At 43.1% G+C, this 20885-nt stretch overlaps 1 protein-coding gene across 17 annotated transcripts in view; it reads right to left on the reverse strand.

Moving 5' to 3' along the window:
- The window catches only part of LOC110525655 (AP2-associated protein kinase 1), a 35029-nt gene extending 24742 nt beyond the window's left edge, over positions 1–10287 (reverse strand). For 11 of the 17 annotated variants that reach the window (XR_002473803.2, XM_036979770.1, XM_036979767.1 and 8 more), the window contains exons 1-6: positions 9280–10286; positions 2280–2398; positions 1457–1565; positions 1204–1346; positions 859–980; positions 583–664 (exon numbers count right to left, since the gene is read on the reverse strand). Coding sequence is in view for 16 of the 17 variants with exons in the window: in XM_036979770.1 (XP_036835665.1) it covers positions 583–664; positions 859–980; positions 1204–1346; positions 1457–1565; positions 2280–2398; positions 9280–9442 (738 nt within the window). In the remaining variant the exon portion in view is untranslated. Of the gene's footprint in view, positions 1–582; positions 665–858; positions 981–1203; positions 1347–1456; positions 1566–2279; positions 2399–9279 lie in introns of all 17 variants that reach the window. The other 6 variants (XM_036979766.1, XM_036979762.1, XM_021605981.2 and 3 more) reach the window with 3 other exon arrangements.
- Between the last annotated feature and the right edge of the window lie 10598 nt (positions 10288–20885).

Below are 20885 nucleotides of genomic sequence, written 5' to 3' on the forward strand. Positions count from 1 at the left end.
ATTTGGCCAAGAAGGAGAGTGAGAGTGCTGCATCAGATGACCTGGCCACCACAATTACCTGGCCTTCACAATCACTTGTCCTCAACCCAATTGAGATGGTTTGGGATAAGTTTGACCGCAGAGTAAAGGAAAAGCAACCAACAAATGCTTAGCATATGTGGGAAATCGTTCAAGACTGTTGGAAAAGCATTCCAGGTGAAGCTGGTTGCGAGAACGCCAAGAGTGATTGGTCCAACCCGTGGAAAGTGCTCCAAAATGGTACCACCACATAATGCTAAATACTGTATGGAAGAGATACAACCAAGAGCGGCGAGGTCTAAACTGGCAACGGTCACAGCAAATTCATGTTCTTATTTCATCAACACTGTCAAGTGAAAGTATATTAAGGTTATCCTTTTTTTAGAGAACAATCTAATGATTAATTATGTGATTTATGATGACATAGGGAAAAGAAAACTGTACTTTTACATGCATTTTGCAGTACCCTCTTGAATTGCCCCATTCTCCACACATTCTAGAGCAGTGAGTGAACGCCCTACCAGTAATCATCTCTCATGGTGATATAGCAGCATGCCAACTCACCCAGATGTCTGCCTTTGTAGTGATGACCGTGCCATTATAGAGGTTGATCATCTCTGGGGCTCGGTATGACAGAGTAGTGTACCTTACAAAGGAAAGGAGCACACCAATTTTGGAAGGACTTCAATCACAGATAAATGTCCTCAACAGGGCTCACTTGGCACAGTTAAACTCACAACATCCCAACCTGTTGTACTTGTTGGTTCACTAGACTAAAACTATCAAATCACTCATGAGTTCAGTATTCCAGTTGAGGTGAAGCTCTTCAGAATCACTCACTTCTTGATTTCCTCCTCCACCAGTGGAACACCCTCTGTCTGAGGGTTCTGGAAGCGGTTGGTGGCACTGCCAAAGTCACACAACACATAGTGTCCCCGGTCATGGAGCAGGATATTCTCCACCTGCAGAGAAAATAGACACACAGATGACTCCTGAGACAATCTTCAAATAGCGTTTAACATATTTATACACGTCATGTCTCACTTCTCATGCTGACACACATATGCAGCTCGGACATGTATTAAAGAAAAACAGCTTAAAAATGCCATGATAATGCCAATGAGGCCATTAAAGTGTAAGTAAAGTGCAGACTGAGGGTGTGTGTGTGAAGACAAGTGGTCGTGCCTTTAGGTCTCGATGGATGATTGGCGTCTTGCACTGGTGGAGTCGGGCCACGGCCTCGCAGGTGTCACAGAAGATCTGCAGCACCTCTGGCTCAGTGAAGCCTGTCTGCAGACGCTGGTTCATCAGGTTCACCACCTGACCACCTGTAACAAACCAGGAAGGACTTACAATGGGTTTGGAAAAAAATAACTATGAGGTTTGTGCACTAATGAAACCACTAAAGCGCTTGAGAAGGAAAGAGGAGCAGAATCACCACGACAGAAGTCCATGAGGATGAGGACCTCCCAGACATCTCCTGCTCCCACTGCAGTTATACTGGAGTCCAGGAAACCCACAATGTTCCTGTGGCCCACGAGGTCCCTCTGAACACACACAATTGGTTAATATTTTAGAGAATATAAAGAACCTCATACATCTCTGGTTGGCTTTCAAGTTCAAACAGGCTGCCATAACAATGGTGATCTTTGTTTGTTTTTTGGACTGACTGAGTGTACTGTTCTGCTCTAGATTACTGCCTATGAGGATCTGCCAAAAGGCTGGAAGTAATAATGATAGCCATCCTGTACCAATTATGCCCCCCAGGGTGTGGCTGCAGGGGCTAGTTATCTTACAGCATGGCCTCCAGTTAGGCAATGGAGGCCCAAGGGGTCGGGTGGGAGTTTAGCTGCATGAATGCCAATTCAACATATTCAGCAGCAGGCTCCAACTGGACTAAGAATGAAACTATTACTACCCACCCTCTTGCACCTTCCCTCCATCTCCTCTCTGTATATGTTTAAGTTAGTCTTGTCAACCCTCCCATTCCATAGTCAGCAATTGACACACTCCCATATCACCTCTTCCAGAATAAAAACAACCCTCTTCTTTGATTTGTGTAATGTTGCTCTATGGTTCTACATCCGCCTCACTATAGCAGAAGCACAGTGATCCTGTGGTTTCCAACAAGTCAGTGACCTCACACAATCCTTAGCCCCCTTTGTCTAAGAGCCTCACCATATAGCTATGACCTAGGTGTGCATTCTACGTTGGACTGAGTGACAGACTAAGCAGGGCTCCAGCCCAGAGCCTGTTCTCACCATGATCTGGATCTCCAGCTCGCAGACCTGCAGGTCGTGCTCGTTGTTGACGTACATCCTCTTCAGAGCACAGCGCACCCCCTGGTTGGTCCGCACCAGGAACACAATGGCAAAGCCTCCTGTGGAGGGAGAGAGTGAGAAAGAATGTAGAGGATGCTTACATTTCTGCATTGACCTGTGAGCACAGGTCACCAATGAAATCAGCTGCAATGTCAGCCAATTTAACAAGAAAGGAATACAATAAACATGAAAATGGCTAAATACGTTGCGACAAATGTTCGCTTCGTGACACTGGTTCCCCCTTAAGCCAAATGAGCTTTGACCTTCACAAATGTCAGCGACAGTGAATGAATCAGCCCAGTCATAGACAGTCAGCCTCCTCCAGTCTCTCTGCTCAGCCTCAATGAATGAATCTTAGCTGCCGAGAGGCTGACTGTGAGCAGAATCACACACACAAACACACTCAAACACACTCCATGACCCTGGAAAAACAGTGGGGGTGGCAAAGTTAGCTGGGAAGACAAGTTGTGAAATGTGTGTTCAGTCAGAGGGAGCTGTGATAAAGGACGGCTCAAAATAGCATTGGGTGAGTCAGCAGTAGAGCCGAGACAGACTGGAGGTATTGGAGCAGCAGCACTGACTGGAAACAGTGAAGAATGTGAGATTCCATCATCCGGCTATTAGAAGAACATTGTACTGACACAGGACAACTGGCAAGGCTCCAAAAGGGCCCTTATGTTGGTCTCTCCATCTCGCTCACCTGCTAATTCAGACGCACAAAACCACTAGTGATTGTGTATGTGGCTGGCTGTGCCCACTATTTGTTTCTGTTGAACAAGGAGGCAGTGCTGGCTTGCTTTGTTCCATGTGTGGTACAACACTGGGCTCTTTCATCTACACACCTTTCACACACAGCAAGGGGGCTGGCCTTTACCTCCATAAAGAATAATTCCATCAGATGGGCAGGGTTCAGTAGAAGCACTGTCTGGAACTTAACATACTGTGCATGTATCTCAGCTAGACTTTTATCTCACATTGTTCAAAGAGAGGTAATAGTAGTGCATTTATGTCAGTGATGCAGAGCTGGTGTTTTGAATGATTGGTGGTTCTGCAGTGTTGTAGCAGCACAATGCTGTAAGGTGTGAGTAGTATGTGTGTCTGTGATTAAGAATTATAGGCTAGTAGTAGCTGAGCTAATGCTCGGAAGGGTTGGTTGAGAGCTCTGCTGTGCTGCTGCATTAACATGCACTACGCTAAATAAGCACCTCCAGGTTCTGATCAGAGCAGAAACAGATATGGGCCAGGACCAAGTTTCACTAATCTGAATAAGAGATTGACTTCGTATTGGTTCTTATCTCTGCTGCACGCACAGACAAACACCATAAACACAGACACTTTCCAGTGCAGGTGGCTTGGTACTGCAGTGGCATTTCAGCACCTCACCCTAAACCACAGAAACAAGGCTCGTCTGTCCTCCTGAATCTTGTAGATTATTGTTTAGAGGGGCCTGCATGCCCTGGGAAGAATCAATACAAACTGGGAGGTGGCTGTACATTTGAATGCAGAAGATAAGGCACTACAGAGCACCTGCAGCCTGTACAACAAGTGAGGTCTAAATCAAGCCTTTGAGAGCATTAGGCTACTGGACAACTGCTTCCTTGTCTATTTTCACTGCTGACACAGCTAGGCCTAAAGCATTTCAACCCTGCAGTGAACTCACTAGGACAAACACAGTCAGGCCTATTAGAGGAGCCTGCTTCTGCTGCTCAGAGAGGCCTGTTGGTAGCCAGCCTTGTGCTCTCCCAGCATGCTGTCTGTAGCTGCCTGCGCTGAGCCATGCTCTGGGCGGAGTCATCCAGCCTGCCTCACATCACTAAGCCAAGGACAGCTCCCCTCCACGTGATCTGTCTGTTTGGGGCTTCGGACCACAGCCCTCAGTTCCATTGGAGCTACTGCTGTACAATGAGACTCAGTTCAAATAATCAGCGTGGCCTATACACTCAGTAGAATGGTAAATGTACGACCAGTGGAGGGCCAAGCTAAATCTGTTATCAACTCAAATATATGAAAAAAAGAGTGGATCCAGCAAAGCATATCTTGTCCCCGTTTCAAAGTTAATATCAGAATACCTTGTGGGAGCAAGCACAAACATGTAGACCTACACACAACATGGTGTGTGTGTGTGGGTGGTTCCGTCTGAGCTGACGTAGGGTTTGTCCTGCCAAACCCCTGCTAGTTTGCACCGTCTAATCTCAGGCACCTACGTGAAATTAGAGGGATTAACCACCTTAAGTAACATGCTGAAAGCAGCACATTTACTTTCACCAGACTGGACAGGCCAACAACAACTACAATATAAACATTCCCCCTTAACACTGATGACAGCCAGTATAATACCCCGCTGTCCACTCAACCAAACACAAATAAAAAATGTAAGTATCCTTAAGTGTTTTGGTATACAGTTCAGGAAACAATGAGACAAGCTCCATTGCAGTGACGACAAACAGCAAACTATAAATAAACACGACTACTACATGGTTAATTATCATGCTCACTGAGGCGTCTGCATTATGCTGCATCCTGCATGGAGAAGACAATTCTACTGGCACTATCGAGTCTCCAGAAGGCATTAATATTAAACCAGCTTGCGCCAGCTGATACTCGTTGATGATTCAAAAAATGAAAGACAGTTGGTTTTCCCAGCATGCCCCAGTGGTTTGTGTGTGCGCTCTCTGACAGTGGAGTGAGAGGGACAGGCAGGCTTCCGCCATGACAATGTCAGTAGTAGAGGGCTAGTGTTACCATACCAGCAGTAACGTTACACGCCTATAAACTAGAGTAAATGACCCACCTTGTTGATACTGTAAAGAGAAAGTGTTGCAGCTAAATGCTTCTGGTTTTGGGATTGCTGAGAGAACAGGGGCAAAACTGCTTTGACATATCCTGCAAATGTGACCCTGCAATACCTCAAAACCAGCTGAACAAAAATAGCCTAAAGGAAAGCAAATCTACAGCCAGAAAAATGTATCGATGGAAAAACATTAACTAACATTTGTCAAAATGTGTGATTTCTAATGGAGGGCAAGAGTGGTTTGAGGGAGAGGGTCATCTCAGCTGGTTCTCCCACTGGTCCCAGACTAGTGAACCACATAAGCAGCCTCTTCATGCATAGTTTGAGAATATTCAGAAAGTTAACCAGTTAGTTATACTGAGTGATTTTACTGTGCTTTGACTATATCATCCAACCCCCATGTGTCACTGTCTCCTCTGAATGACACACTCACTTTCATAGAGGAGTAGTCCTAAGCCTGCTGAGAACTGAAAGTGAAGATATCCAGGCATTCAACCAGGGGTGGTACGGACCCGACACATGGTGTCCATCTATTATTCAGCAACAGGCCCTCAGTTGACAGAATGGCACATTCACTTTGACCATGGTCGTGTGGATCAGCGTAGCATTGTCTCTAAAGCAGAGCATTAGTGTTTGGGGGACACAGCGTCAGGCTCAGCAGACTAGACTGTGGGTGTAGATGGCTCATTGACAGGACAGTACTGTGTAGAGCATAGGGATATGGTGTGGAGAGCAAAGCAGCCTAATGGGTTAATGGTGTAGAAAACAATGCAGACAGCAGCACACTGAGCCAATAGCATCAATCAAGAAGAATGGTATACGGGCCGAAACGGCCTCCATTCTCATTGACGGGGCTGTAGTGGAGCGGGTTGAGAGTTTCAAGTTCCTTGGGTGTCCACATCGCCAACGAACTATCATGGTCCAAACACCAAGACAGTCATGAAGAGGGCACGACAAAACCTATTCCCCCTCAGGAGACCGAAAAGATTTGGCATGGTTCCCCAGATCTTTAATAAGTTCTACAGCTGCACCATCCTGACCTGTTACGTCACCGCCTGGTACGGCAACTGCTCAGTATCTGACCGTAAGGCGCTACAAAGGGTCATGTGTACGGCACAGTACATCACTGGGGCCAAGCTTCCTGCCATCCAGGACCTATATAATAGGCGGTGTCAGAGGACAGCCCATAAAATTGTCAGAGACTCCAGTCACCCAAGTCATAGACTGTTCTCTCTGCTACCGCACGGCAAGCTGTACCGGAGCGCCAAGTCTAGGACCAAAAGGCTCCTCAACAGCTTCTACCCCCAAGCCATAAGTCTGCTGAACAATTAATAAAATAGCCACCGGACTATTTACATTGACTGAGCCCCCCCTCCCTTTTGTACACTGCCGCTACTCACTGTTTATTATCTATGCAGTCACTTTACCCCTACTTACATGTACAAATGACCTCATCTAACCTGTACCCCAGCACACTGACTCGGTACCAGTACCCCTTGTATATAGCCTCGTTATTGTTATTCTTATTGTGTTACTTTTTACTTCAGTCTATTTGGTAAATATTTTCTTAACTCTTCTTGAACTGCACTGTTGGCTTTTCTTAGGGATTGGGGGCAGTATTTTCACGTCCGGATGAAAAGCGTGCCCAGAGTAAACTGCATGTTACTCAGGCCCAGAAGCTAGTATATGCATATAATTGGTAGATTGATAGAAAACTCTAAAAACTTTAAAAAAAAACATTAATAAGAGTCGATTCGGGAAATAGAGACTAAACATTTTTTCTGTGGTGTCTCAACTTTCTAGTTAAAGTTTACATAATAAATGTAATAACAGAGAATTGACTTGACTAAATTAATCTTCACATTTAATGATAGTCACAGACACGACAAAGGTAATATATTTCTTAAACACTGTTGAATATTCCGATAATACGGGGTGCTACGCTAGCTAGATGTGGCTGGGGGTGGTAGCCTTTCTTTCACAGATTTCATATGATACAGTGCGTTTAACAGACACGGTAATGTGAACAACAACATGACCAGCACCAAAGTCAGATTAGGATACAGGCCAAGGACTAGATTGTATATTTTTTAAATGGAGTTCACACTTATTGTAGACTACTACTTTTACAATTTTTAGCCTTGATATCTTTGATTGTTTTATACACTACTCACTCGGTTTAGTACATGGCCTCACATGTGAATCCTTAAAGAGATGTGTGGGGCTAAGGCTTAAGAGGGTGTGAACAATGCTGAATGGGTGTAGACAACATGCTCTCCAGTAGGTGTAACAAAATATTTAAGGACAATTTTCTCAAAAGTGGGGTTACAAGTTTATCAACTCCAAATGTTGCTACATAGGACCAAATCCAGATTAGCCCATGGCAAAATGTGTAGAATTGCTCGAGTTGAACTCTAAAACTTACAAAAAAGTATCTCCGCTGTAAAGGGGGGGAGGGGGGGGGGGGGGCACTAAAATGTACGCATTCCTGCGAGCAACTGTGGCCCCTCATGATGACTTCAAATTCTGGTCTACCAAACATATTAAGAAATGACAACGCCAGATGATCATCAACATCATGTGAAGGAGAACATAGCTCAAGAGGTAAGGTGTGTCAATGTTCCAACCAACCCTGTGAAGCAAATGCACACACCCATAAAAGTCAGTGATCAAAGACAAGCCGCGAGGCCAAATCAACACAACTCTCCCAATCTAATCTGAAATATAATGTATTGTGTGGAACATGTGCTGATTTATTGCCTTAAGTGATAGACCTCCCCACTGTGTGCTGCAATTCCAGTCACTCCCAGTAGGCCTTGGAGCATCTATGCCTTTTAAGTGTATTCTCCATCCTCCATTGACTGGAGATTAATGGTGAACACACATACAACAGAAATTAATTGGAAACAATATGACCTGTTTGGCTCCTACAGTCCTCATGTAGCAAATTGTACTGATACCCTCATCTAAAATCCCACTTTTTTTATCCCCTCCATTTGTCATGAAGAGTTGTGACTCAGTCAGAAGGTAATAATGTCTGAGCAGACTTAAATTAATACCTTGTTCCGCCATTCTTGAGGAATGGGGGGGGGGGGGGGGGGGTAAAAATGTTAGCCTATAATGTATGTCAGTTATGATGAGGTGAGATTCCAATTCCAGGACCATGTTCCTCCAGTGAAAGACCAACCAGGTGGACAATCCTGAATGATAGAAATTCTTGATACAACCTTGCCCATGCCCTAGATGCCTCATCTGCTTCAGGATGGAGACTGTCCAGTTTTTAGATTCCTATCACCATCCGTCTGGTGGTCACATTCCAAATTAATCCTGACACTACCAGTGACACCACAGCTGTTTTAGGGTGCTCACAGCTGTTACAGCAGTTGCATACCATACCAGAGTTTCCAAGGCCCCCAGGCATAGGCTAGCCTAAGTCCTTATTATTGACCATGATCACAGAATTCTTGATATCGCCAATAATTAAAATCAAAGCCAATCTGTTATTCCACTATTTGCAAACAAAAGCAGCTAATGTTAGTTTATGTTAGATTGCGATCATAGGATCACAGCTTGGTCTTATAGACATTTTAAATCTGGGACAGTGAAATTCGTATATGTTACATTGTGTATGGTTACATAAGACAGAAGGTTACTTAAGACTGTTTGATTGGGGTGGATAGGTGGGCGTATAACGCCGAACGTCTCACATCCCAAGGGTTGGGTGTTCGAATCTCATTACAGACAACTTTAGCAGTGGAGCAACTTTTATACTACTACTTATTATTTTTTAGCTACTTTGCAACTACTTAGGATGTTAGCTAACCCTTCCCCTAACCTTAACCCAGAAAGTGGAATTCGTAACATATATACGTTGTGCACATTCACAACATATTGTAAGTTTTGAAAATTCGTAATATATCATGCGAAATGGATGGACATCTGTAAATTAATACATACCATACGAAACGCTACATATCGTAAATGAGGTGTCTCGATTTACGTACAGATTATTATTTTTTTTAATGCATTGAAACCAGGTTGCACGTTATCAGGGTAAGCTTGCTTCTAACCCAAACTTGCTTCCAACTTGGCACTAGTGATATCGGGCAATGTTTGAATAGCTGATCAATTACTCTAACGTTTACTCACCTTCAGCAACAGTTTCATCAACGGTCACTTGATACCGTCCAATGGTGAAAACCCGTCCAATAAAACTGCCACCACTGCTGCTCGACCCAATGCCACCTCCACCTGCTCCAGAACCAGGCCCGGAACTCGCAAGTTCACGGCGTGAATCGAAGAACTTCTTCATTTTCCGGTGGTGAAAGCCAAGTGCCGATTGGTTTGCAATCAATACCTATCCACAAGAACGCCTAGCTAGCTATTCGATTTGGATAATTGAATGACCGTAGCCAATTTAGGTTAGTTAACAAGCTAGCTATCTTATTGAAGAGCCCCCTCGTTCGATTTCCAGGCGCTAGCTAGCTAGCTACCAAGGTGTCGACTGTCATAATAGCTAGCTAGCTAAATAGCCAACTAGCTAACTCACTATCAGCATATGCGTTGACACGGGCTAGCTATTAACTAAGGTTATTGCTATAACATTAGCAATGGACAATCAGTTAGCTAGTGGTAGCAAATAAATCCCTATCTAGCTGGCTTTGACAGTTGTGTTGGCAAACTGCTAAGCTAGCTAGCTACTCTGGCCAGGTTGTTCTAGTTATTTACAAACGTCATCACCCATTTTCAGCGTAAAGGCATTTAGTTAGCTATTTCACCCGTTTCTCCAGAGCTCTTGGTGTAGACTCCTGAATACCCCCTGCTTTCTCTTCGAGCATTGGCTAATTAGCTGACCAACGTTAGCTACGTTGGTGTCCAGTAGCTACTAATTCATATCCAGCTTTACTCCCGTGGACAACAACTGATCTGCCATGGGCGCAACAACGATGACAAAATGTGCAGATCGGCGCTACTGTCAGTTAGATTCGGTAGGGCTTTAGATCAGGCAAGTGACACCGTAGATCATATTTGCACCTTCGAAATATCTGAGAAAATCTTTCTAGCTTTACTTGGTTCTTCGTCGCGAATGACCGTGTACTATGCTAAATTTTGAAAATAAAAATAAATACACTAATCTGAGTGACGTTGACCTAAATGAGACCAGGGAATTGTAGTCCGTACAAGGAATGTTGTGGAATCGGCGGGTCGCATTCAAAATAAAGGCTCCCCCTTTGAAACTGATGCAAACAGTTAAACATTGTGGAATCATGACCCAATTTGACTAGATAATGCTAAACAATTTTGGAATGGTGTTATATAAATTCAACAAAAGACAATTAGTTAATTTGACCAACAACAACAAAAATATTTTTAAATCGTACTGTGGATGCCCTTATGAAAAAGATTGCAGTCATTGTGTAGTATAACTGCAGTATGCTGCAAATACTGCATCCAAAATAACACCGTTTTTTTACTGCAGTAATTTTGCAGTACACTAGTGCAGTACGCTGCAGTTATTCTGCAATTACTGCATCCAAAATACCACAGTCAACTGCAGTTACTGCACTTTTACTGCAGTTTTAAACTGCAATCTTTTTTGTAAGGGCGTATTAGACTTTAGAATTGCATTGGGGGCATACTAACATTGCAATGTACCTATGGATATTGGGTTCATTAATAGGAAATTAAGTTACAATTGAATATATTGTGCATATTGGACATTCATATTGCAATGTATGGCCTTACCTATAGATTTTGGGTCCATGAAATGGGGTATCAGCCTACTCAGTGACACTCACAGAACACAACTGTGAAGAGTTTTCACAAATGGGGTATTGTTTGTAGATGTAACACAACAAAATGCGGAATAAGTCACGGTGTATGAATACTTTCTGAAGGCACTGTATAAGTCCGACTTAAGCTGGAGACAGAAACGCTAGAATGGGTGAGGTCTGGGAGCATAGTGCTGATAACATTGGACCTATCACGGAAAGTAACTCTGGACCTGCTAGGAAAACTGACTCTAGACCTGCCAGGAAAACCGGTAGAGCTCTGGGCCTACTAGAGGAACAGGTAACTCTGAGCCTAGTCGGGTAAAAGCCTGATGGCCTACCTGGGCTAGGGACTGAGGGCCCGAATAGTGCCGGAGACAGCAGACCCAGTATAACTAGAGACTGAGGACCTAGTGCTAGGGACTGAGGGCTGAAGAGGGCGGAGGACTGAGAACCTAGGGAGCTATGGGCTGACTGTGTCTGGAGACAGCAAGCCTAATGTAGCCAACTTTGGGCCTAGTAATGCTCTCCATCCAACCTCACTGAGCTTGAGCTCAGTGAGGAGGAATGGGAAAAAATGTCAGTCTCTCGATGTGCAAAACTGATAGAGACATACTCCAAGCGACTTACAGCTGTAATCGCAGCAAAAGGTGGCGCTACAAAGTATTAACTTAAGGGGGCTGAATAACTTTGCACGCCCAATTTTTCAGTTTTTGATATGTTAAAAAAGTTTGAAATATCCAATAAATATCGTTCCACTTCATGATTGTGTCCCACTTGTTGGTGATTCTTCACAAAAAAATACAGTTTTATATCTTTATGTTTGAAGCCTGAAATGTGGCAAAAGGTCGCAAAGTTCAAGGGGGCCGAATACTTTCGCAAGGCACTGTACTTGTTCCACCACACTTTCTCCCTCACCTCAAACTTTCCAAATACCAGTAGATTTTTTCATGAAGTACGCTTCTATCACCTTCTCACCCCGGTCAGGCTTCTCACCTGCTGTAGTTCATTATCATTTAGGGGACGCGTTGCTGTAACTGGCAAGCTGACTTTCCAGAGGGCGTGCTGATACTGTATCTAGAAAAATTGGTTGTCTCTTCTTTCTTCAGTCGCGTGCTGCGTTGCATTCTGTTGTTATGTATAAACAATTGGCTGAGCGTTTGCTTACAGCCAGTAGTGATCCATCCAACCTGCTGTAGTTGAGATGTTGGGGTGCCCCGAAGAGATACCAGCCCACACCACCACACAAAGCTGTCATGCACCTGAGGAAGATGAGCTGCAAGGCGCTACACACCTCTCTCATCTAAGAGACTCCAGGTCCTGTCTGTGGTCACTGAGTAACCACACCCTCTCCAGTTGGGAGCTGCAGAGGGAATACAAGGACCTGCATCATGAGCAGGAAGAGGTCAGGAAGGCGTATTCTCTCAGCCCGCCTGAATTCGGGGAGCCACGAAAGCGCTGTGTCCTCTTCTGCTCCCCAAAGCAGCCAAGCTCCTCAGCATATTGACACAACTCCAGAGTGCACAGTCCACCTCACCAAGGTCTGGACCCACCTCAGCCAGCTCCTCAGCCAGCTGAGCCAGCTGATGTGGATTCTTTGCCCGCTCCTAGGATGAAGTTACAGCCTGCTGCTCCTGCAGATGTCAAGTACAGCCCAGACGTTGGTTCCCCTCCAGTCACAGCCTGGTGTGATCAGCCCCTTCCTGATCTTTCAAGTTCAACCTGCAGCCACAAGCATTCAGCCCACTCCTGCTGGCTGGCCCCGTTAGCCTGGTGAGAGCTGACGGTCCCAGGCCTGGGGTCCCTGCTGGCCCTGCCTGCTAGCACCCTGCTAGCTCCAATACCTCCAGACCTCGACTTAGGGGACCCTCCAGTCCTCTCCATGCGGGACCCGCCCGACATCACCCCGCGTGACCCACCAGAAGTCACCCCTGGTGTCCCCCATGACCTAGATGTCCACTTCCTCTCCTTGGTAGGGTCAGGTTTAGAGTTATCTGCCTTACCAGTAGGCCAAGTATGTCCTGACCCTGAAGAATGTCTAGTGTATCCTGCCCTCATGTTATGTCTAGAGTTCCTTGCCTTCCCGATAGGTCCAGTCTATTCTGCCCCCTTTGTAGGCTTTCAGTTTACAGCAGTACAAGGCCTTCAGTCTATGGCCCTCGTTGCAGGTTCACACTGTTCTGACTTAGGTTCCCAGATGCCTGTCATAGTGCTAGGCCCCCAGTCCTCTGCCGCTCTAGGTTCATAGTTACAGTGCCTTGCGAAAGTATTCGGCCCCCTTGAACTTTGCGACCTTTTGCCACATTTCAGGCTTCAAACATAAAGATATAAAACTGTATTTTTTTGTGGAGAATCAACAACAAGTGGGACACAATCATGAAGTGGAACGATATTTCAAACTTTTTTAACAAATCAAAAACGGAAAAATTGGGCGTGCAAAATTATTCAGCCCCCTTAAGTTAATACTTTGTAGCGCCACCTTTTGCTGCGATTACAGCTGTAAGTCGCTTGGGGTATGTCTCTATCAGTTTTGCACATCGAGAGACTGACATTTTTTCCCATTCCTCCTTGCAAAACAGCTCGAGCTCAGTGAGGTTGGATGGAGAGCATTTGTGAACAGCAGTTTTCAGTTCTTTCCACAGATTCTCGATTGGATTCATGTCTGGACTTTGACTTGGCCATTCTAACACCTGGATATGTTTATTTTTGAACCATTCTATTGTAGATTTTGCTTTATGTTTTGGATCATTGTCTTGTTGGAAGACAAATCTCCGTCCCAGCCTCAGGTCTTTTGCAGACTCCATCAGGTTTTCTTCCAGAATGGTCCTGTATTTGGCTCCATCCATCTTCCCATCAATTTTAACCATCTTCCCTGTCCCTGCTGAAGAAAAGCAGGCCCAAACCATGATGGTGCCACCACCATGTTTGACAGTGGGGATGGTGTGTTCAGCTGTGTTGCTTTTACACCAAACATAACGTTTTGCATTGTTGCCAAAAAGTTCAATTTTGGTTTCATCTGACCAGAGCACCTTCTTCCACATGTTTGGTGTGTCTCCCAGGTGGCTTGTGGCAAACTTTAAACGACACTTTTTATGCATATCTTTAAGAAATGGCTTTCTTCTTGCCACTCTTCCATAAAGGCCAGATTTGTGCAATATACGACTGATTGTTGTCCTATGGACAGAGTCTCCCACCTCAGCTGTAGATCTCTGCAGTTCATCCAGAGTGATCATGGGCCTTTTGGCTGCATCTCTGATCAGTCTTCTCCTTGTATGAGCTGAAAGTTTAGAGAGACGGCCAGGTCTTGGTAGATTTGCAGTGGTCTGATACTCCTTCCATTTCAATATTATCGCTTGCACAGTGCTCCTTGGGATGTTTAAAGCTTGGGAAATCTTTTTGTATCCAAATCCGGCTTTAAACTTCTTCACAACAGTATCTCGGACCTGCCTGGTGTGTTCCTTGTTCTTCATGATGCTCTCTGCGCTTTTAACGGACCTCTGAGACTATCACAGTGCAGGTGCATTTATACGGAGACTTGATTACACACAGGTGGATTGTATTTATCATCATTAGTCATTTAGGTCAACATTGGATCATTCAGAGATCCTCACTGAACTTCTGGAGAGAGTTTGCTGCACTGAAAGTAAAGGGGCTGAATAATTTTGCACGCCCAATATTTCAGTTTTTGATTTGTTAAAAAAGTTTGAAATATCCAATAAATGTCGTTCCACTTCATGATTGTGTCCCACTTGTTGGTGATTCTTCACAAAAAAATACAGTTTTATATCTTTATGTTTGAAGCCTGAAATGTGGCAAAAGGTCGCAAAGTTCAAGGGGGCCGAATACTTTCGCAAGGCACTGTATTAGCATTAACTATCTTGCTAGCTGGATCGAATTCTCCATTAGCTAGCCAGAGAAATGTTGAGCAACATTGGCCAACTTACTGGACCCTTGCAATCTGTGTGAAATGTTAACTAGCTAACGAACTAACCACTATCTGTTAACTAATGTTTTTCCTCTACAGTATGTGGTTCATTTTCAGAATGTGGATTCGGGGATCAAGTGTAGCTGGAGCTGGGCCTGTCTTAAGCTAGATGCCACTATAGAAGTGAAAGGAACACCACACACTTCCCCCTTTCTCACTTTTGCTGGCACATTGTAGAACAGATGTCCACAGGCAGAAAGTGTACAACGTAATAATGTGCAGTGCAGCCCAAATATATTGTTTTTGTTGTGTTGAATTTGACAGTAACAGTTGTGTGTGAGTGAGGAGGGATTATACTTTTTTTTACTCAGTGAATGTAATTTTTGCACACAGTTAGCCTTCTGAAGTCTTGACTGTCATTTGCAGTAAAGTCTAGGCAACAAATGACATTGCATTCTTTACATTTTTAGCTGATGAGTTAGGGTCACATTAACTACTTTTTATTTTACACACAGAGATTGTTCATGAAGATCATGTTCTTTGTTGTTTAATTACTTAAAGCCTGCATTTCCCCCTAGCAGGGATTTGGCCGTTTGCATCCCTGAACTTAACCGACTTTAGCTTTAATATAACACACTCTTTTTCAGTAGCTGAAACATGCACTTTGTGATATTAGCTACAAGCAGTAGTTAGCGGCTGGAAATTCTGTAATTGGACGACATGCATGAGCTAAACAGGTTAACAATGCTACCAGTTGACGACAGAACAAATGTACATATGTAACAAGATAACCGACACTAGCAAGGTTTCAGGAGCATGTATTAATCATCTTAAACAATCCCCAACAATATAAGGTCCCAACTTACGCACAAACACTTCTAGAAAACAGACTGAAAACTTGGTCCCCTGCCACATTTTGCATCCTAATTGGCTAAAGACAAAAACAACTCTAAGCTGGGATCCAGGAAAATTAAAGCAGTTATATACAATTAAAAACATTACATGACATTTCACAACAGATTTCATAACACATTGTGTTCCCTCAGGCCACTACCTACTACAGTTCCACATACTGTATCTACAACACAAAATCCATGTGCAAGTTGAGGAGACTTGCACATTAAGTTGTGTGTATGCGTCTTTCTGTGCGTGCGTCACAGTCCTCGTTGTTTCTTAAGGTGTAGTTATATCTTATCTAGTTTTTTCTGATGTTAATGCTTGCATGAGTTAATTTATGTGGAATAGAGTTCATGTAGTCATAACTCCATGTAGTACTGTGCGCCTTCGTCAGTGTGTTCTGGACTTGGGGAATGTGACGAGACCTCTGATGGCATGTCTTGTGGGGTATGCATGGGTGTCTGAGATGTGTGCTAGTAGTTTAAACAGACAGCTCTGTGCATTCAACATGTCAATACTTCTCACAAATACAAGTAGTGATGAAGTCAATTTCTCCTCTACTTTGAACGAGGAGAGATTGACATGCATATTATTAATGTTAGCTCTCTTTGTTGATTTAAGGGCCGGCCGTGCTGCCCTGTTCTGGCCAATTGTAATTTTCTCAAGTCCTTCTTTGTGGCACCTGATCACACGACTGGACAATAGTCCAGGTGTGACAAAACTAGGGCCTGTAGGACCTACCTTTTTTTTGCGATCTTTAAAAAGCAGAGCTTTTTCCTGGTTTATTATAGACAGACCTCTCCCCATCTTAGGTACTGTTGCATCAATATGTTTTGACCGTGACAGTTTACAATCCAGTGTTACTCCAAACAGTTTAGTCTCCTCAACTTGCTCATTATTCATTACAAGATTTAGTTGAGGTTTAGGGTTTAGTTAATGATTTGTCCAAAATACAATGCATATAGTTTTTGAAATATTTAGGACTAACTTATTTCTTGCCACCCATTCTTATACAGACTGCAGCTTTTTGTTAAGTGTTGCAGTGATTTTGACGAGTATAGTGTTGATTCATCAGCATACAGTTGAACTCAGTTTTCCACAATTCCTGACATTTAATCCTAGTAAAAATTCCCTGTCTTAGGTCAGTTAGGATCACCACTTTATTTTAAGAATGTGAAATGTCAGAATAATAGTAAAGATAATGTCACGACTTCCGCCGAAGTCGGTCCCTCTTCTTGTTCGGGCGGCATTCGGCGGTCGACGTCAACGGTCTTTTTGGTATCGCCGATCCACTTTTCATTTTCCTTGTGTTTTGTCTTTTTCTACACACCTGGTTTCTATTCCCCAATTACATGTTCATTATTTAACCTTCTGTTTCCCACATGTTAGTGTGCGTGTTTATTGATTGTTCATGTCGGTTCTTGTCGGCTGGTTATGTTTGCTGGGTTATGTATTTACACCCGTTATTTTCGAGTGACCGGTATTTCTCCGCACCTTGAGTATTGTCTGTATACTGGTGCTATCATGGAATTAAATACCTTGTATCTCTGCTCTCCTGCGCCTGATTCACTGCACCAGTTACCCACCGCCTGACAGATAATTATTTATTTCAGATTTTAATTCTTTCATCACATTCCCAGTGGGTCAGACGTTTACATACACTCAATTAGTATTTGGTAGCATTGCCTTTAAATTGTTTAACTTGGGTCAAACGTTTTGGGTAGCCTTTCAAAAGCTTCCCACAATAAGTTGAGTGAATTTTGGCCCTTTCCTCCTGACAGAGCTGGTGTAACTGAGTCAGGTTTGTAGGCCTCCTTGCTCGCACACACGTTTTCAGTTCTGCCAACAAATCTTCTATAGGATTGAGGTCAGGGCTTTGTGATGGCCACTCCAATACCTTGACTTTGTTGTCCTTAAGCCATTTTGCCACAACTTTGGAAGTATGCTTGGGGTCATTGTTCATTTGGAAAACCCATTTTCAACCAAGTTTTAACTTCCTGACTGATGTCTTGAGATGTTGCTTCGATATATCCACATAATTTTTCTACGATGTCATCTATTTTGTGAAATGCACCAGTCCCTCCTGCAGCAAAGCACCCTCACAGCATGATGCTGCCACCACCGTGCTTCACGGTTGGGATGGGGTTCTTCGGCTTGCAAGCATCCCCCCTTTTCCTCCAAACATAACAATGGTCATTATGGCCAAACAGTTCTATTGTTGTTTAATCAGACCAGAGGACATTTCTCCAAAAAGTACGATATTTGTCCCTATGTGCAGTTGCAAACCGTAGTCTGCCTTTTTTATGGTGGTATTGGAGCAGTGGCTTCTTCCTTGCTGAGCGACCTTTCAGGTTATGTCGATATAGGACTCGTTTTACTGTGGATATAGATACATTTGTGCCTGTTTCCTTCAGCATCTTCACAAGGTCCTTTGCTGTTGTTCTGGGATTGGTTTGCACTTTCGCACCAAAGTGCGTTCATCTCTAGGAGATAGAACTAGTCTCCTTCCTGAGCGGTATGACGGCTGTGTGGTCCCATGGTGTTTATACTTGCGTACTATTGTTTGTACAGATGAACATGGTACCTTCGGGCGTTTGGAAATTGCTCCCAAGGATGAGCCAGGCTTGTGGAGGTCTACATTTTATTTTCTGAGGTCTTGGCTGATTTCTTTTGATTTTCCCATGATCTCAAGCAGAGGCACTGAGTTGGAAGGTAAGGCCTTGAAATACATTCACAGGTACATCTCCAATTGACTCAAATAATATCAATTAGCCTATCAGAAGCTTCTAAAGCCATGACATAATTTTCTGGAATTTTTCAAGCTGTTTAAAGGCACAGTCAACATAATGTATGTAAACCTCTGATCCACTGGAATTGTGATTATAAGTGAAATAATCTGTCTGTAAACAATTGTTAGAAAATTTACTTGTGTCATGCACAATGCAGATGTCCTAACCGACTTGCCAAAATTATAGTTTTTTAACAAGAATTTTGTGGAGTGGTTGAAACACTTCGGTTGGTGTCATTAAATCTTGTTTATGTAAACTTCCGACTTCAACTGTACATAGACACACAGGCTTTACTCAGAGCCTGTGACAGGTCATTAGTAAAGATTGAAAAAGTAAGTGCCCTAGACAGCTGCCCTGGGGAATGCCTGACTCTAGCTGGATTATGTTGGAGAGGCTTCCATTAAAGAACACCCTCTTTGTTCTGTTAGACAGGTGACTCTCAATCAAAAATATAGCAGAGAATGTAAAGCCATAACACATACGTTTTTCCAGCAACAGATTATGATCTGTAATGTCAAACAGGCCTGAGGGCACACACTTTCAAATAGGCTTAGATTGAAGTGATGGCAAATAGGAGTGGCAGTATTGTCCGCTATCATCCACAGTAATTTTTCATCCAAGTCGTCAGAACCAGGTGACTAGTCATTGTTGATAGACAGCAATAATGTTTTCACCTCTTCAACAATTACTTCAAAATTACAGTACTTGTCTTTCATTACAGTGCTTGTCTTTCATAATGTGGTCAGTTATGTATGTATAGGTTCAGAATTTGTTGTTGTCATGTTTGATTTTTCTAATCTTGCCCATACATAAAAAAAAGAAAGTAGTTTGCAATATCAGTGGGTTTTGTGAGGACTTGGACATCTGAGTCAATGAATGATGGAGCCGTGTTAGTCTTTTTGGCTAAAATGTCATTTAAGGTGCTCCAAAGATTTTACTATCATTCTTTATATCATTTATCTTTTTTTCATAGTACAAATGTATTCTTCTTTTTGTTCAGTTTAGTCACAAAATTTCTCAATTTTACAGTATGTTTGCCAATCATCTGTGCAGCCAGACTTATTTGCCATTCCTTTTGCCTCATCACTCTCAAACTTACAATTTTTCAATGAACAGTATTTACAGTCATTTTCTTAATGGGTGCATGCTTATTAGTAACTACAATAAGCCATTTCATAAATGCGTCAATGCATTGTCTGGTTGCTTCTACACACCACAGACCATCAAATATTATTTACATCTTCAACACAGGAATCACTACGAAACATCTTGTACATCTTATACCTCTTATGACCTCTTATACACTTTGGAACTTTGGTGTTCCTTGATATGGCTACTATATTATGATCACTACATCTGATGGATTTGGATACTGATTTAGAGCAGATTTCTGCATCGTTAGGAAAGATATGATCAACACATGTGGATGATTTCATTCCTGTGCTGTTTGTAAATACCCAGACTGAACCATGTTGCAGGCACTGGTTACAGTTTGAAGCTTTTTCTTGAGTGGGCAGCTAGATGAAAGCCAGTCAATATTTATATCACCCAGAAAATATATATTTCTGTTGATCACATACATTATCAAGCATTTCACAGTGTCATTTCACTTGTGACAGAAGTACGCAATGTTTGCAGTACCACACATTGATTTCTATGCAACCAGTTTCCCCAAGTGATGTCACAGAGCAATTGACAGAAATTAAACTGTTTTTTTTTTTTAGAAAGGAGTGGCTCTTAATCCATGATTGGAGATTTTATTTCTGAGGCTCCATATTGGTCATCACTAGTTACCACAGCCACAAAGTCATAAACCCTGCCTATTTCTACCTTTTCTCTTCTTAAAATCAGATGGTAAACCTAACCTTAACCACACTGCTAATCTTATGCTTAACTCTAACCTTAAATTAAGACCATACATTTTTACGATATAGCTTTGTGTCTGTGGTAACTAGTGAAAACCCTCTGTATGCGTGAGTGCACAAATTCTCATAGCATCTCCCAGGAATTTGGGATCTCATTTTCTCATCCTGAAACCAGATTAGATAGATACCAGTAGTTAAAGGTCAGGGCTGAGGAAGATGGCGGATGTTTTGTTAGAAACGGCTGGCATATCGAGTGGAGATGAGAGTGAGAAGGAATGGATTACAGTGGCAAACGAGAAGGGAAATAAGAGAAGTAAAGTGGTCGTGGAATCTAGTAAATCCAAGCCTTGTTCTGACAATTTTTATTGTTGGAGTGAGGGTTTTGGACTGATGGTGTTATCTGGGAGATCTGTTTGACATCTCAATGAAAATCATAGATCTGTTGTATGAGTTTGCGTCAGTGGGGATAGCAAGAAGTGGGTTTATTATTATTGTGTGTCCAAGGAGC

Source organism: Oncorhynchus mykiss, chromosome 6 (genome assembly GCF_013265735.2).
Source record: "Oncorhynchus mykiss isolate Arlee chromosome 6, USDA_OmykA_1.1, whole genome shotgun sequence".
Taxonomy (NCBI): Eukaryota; Metazoa; Chordata; class Actinopteri; order Salmoniformes; family Salmonidae; genus Oncorhynchus; species Oncorhynchus mykiss.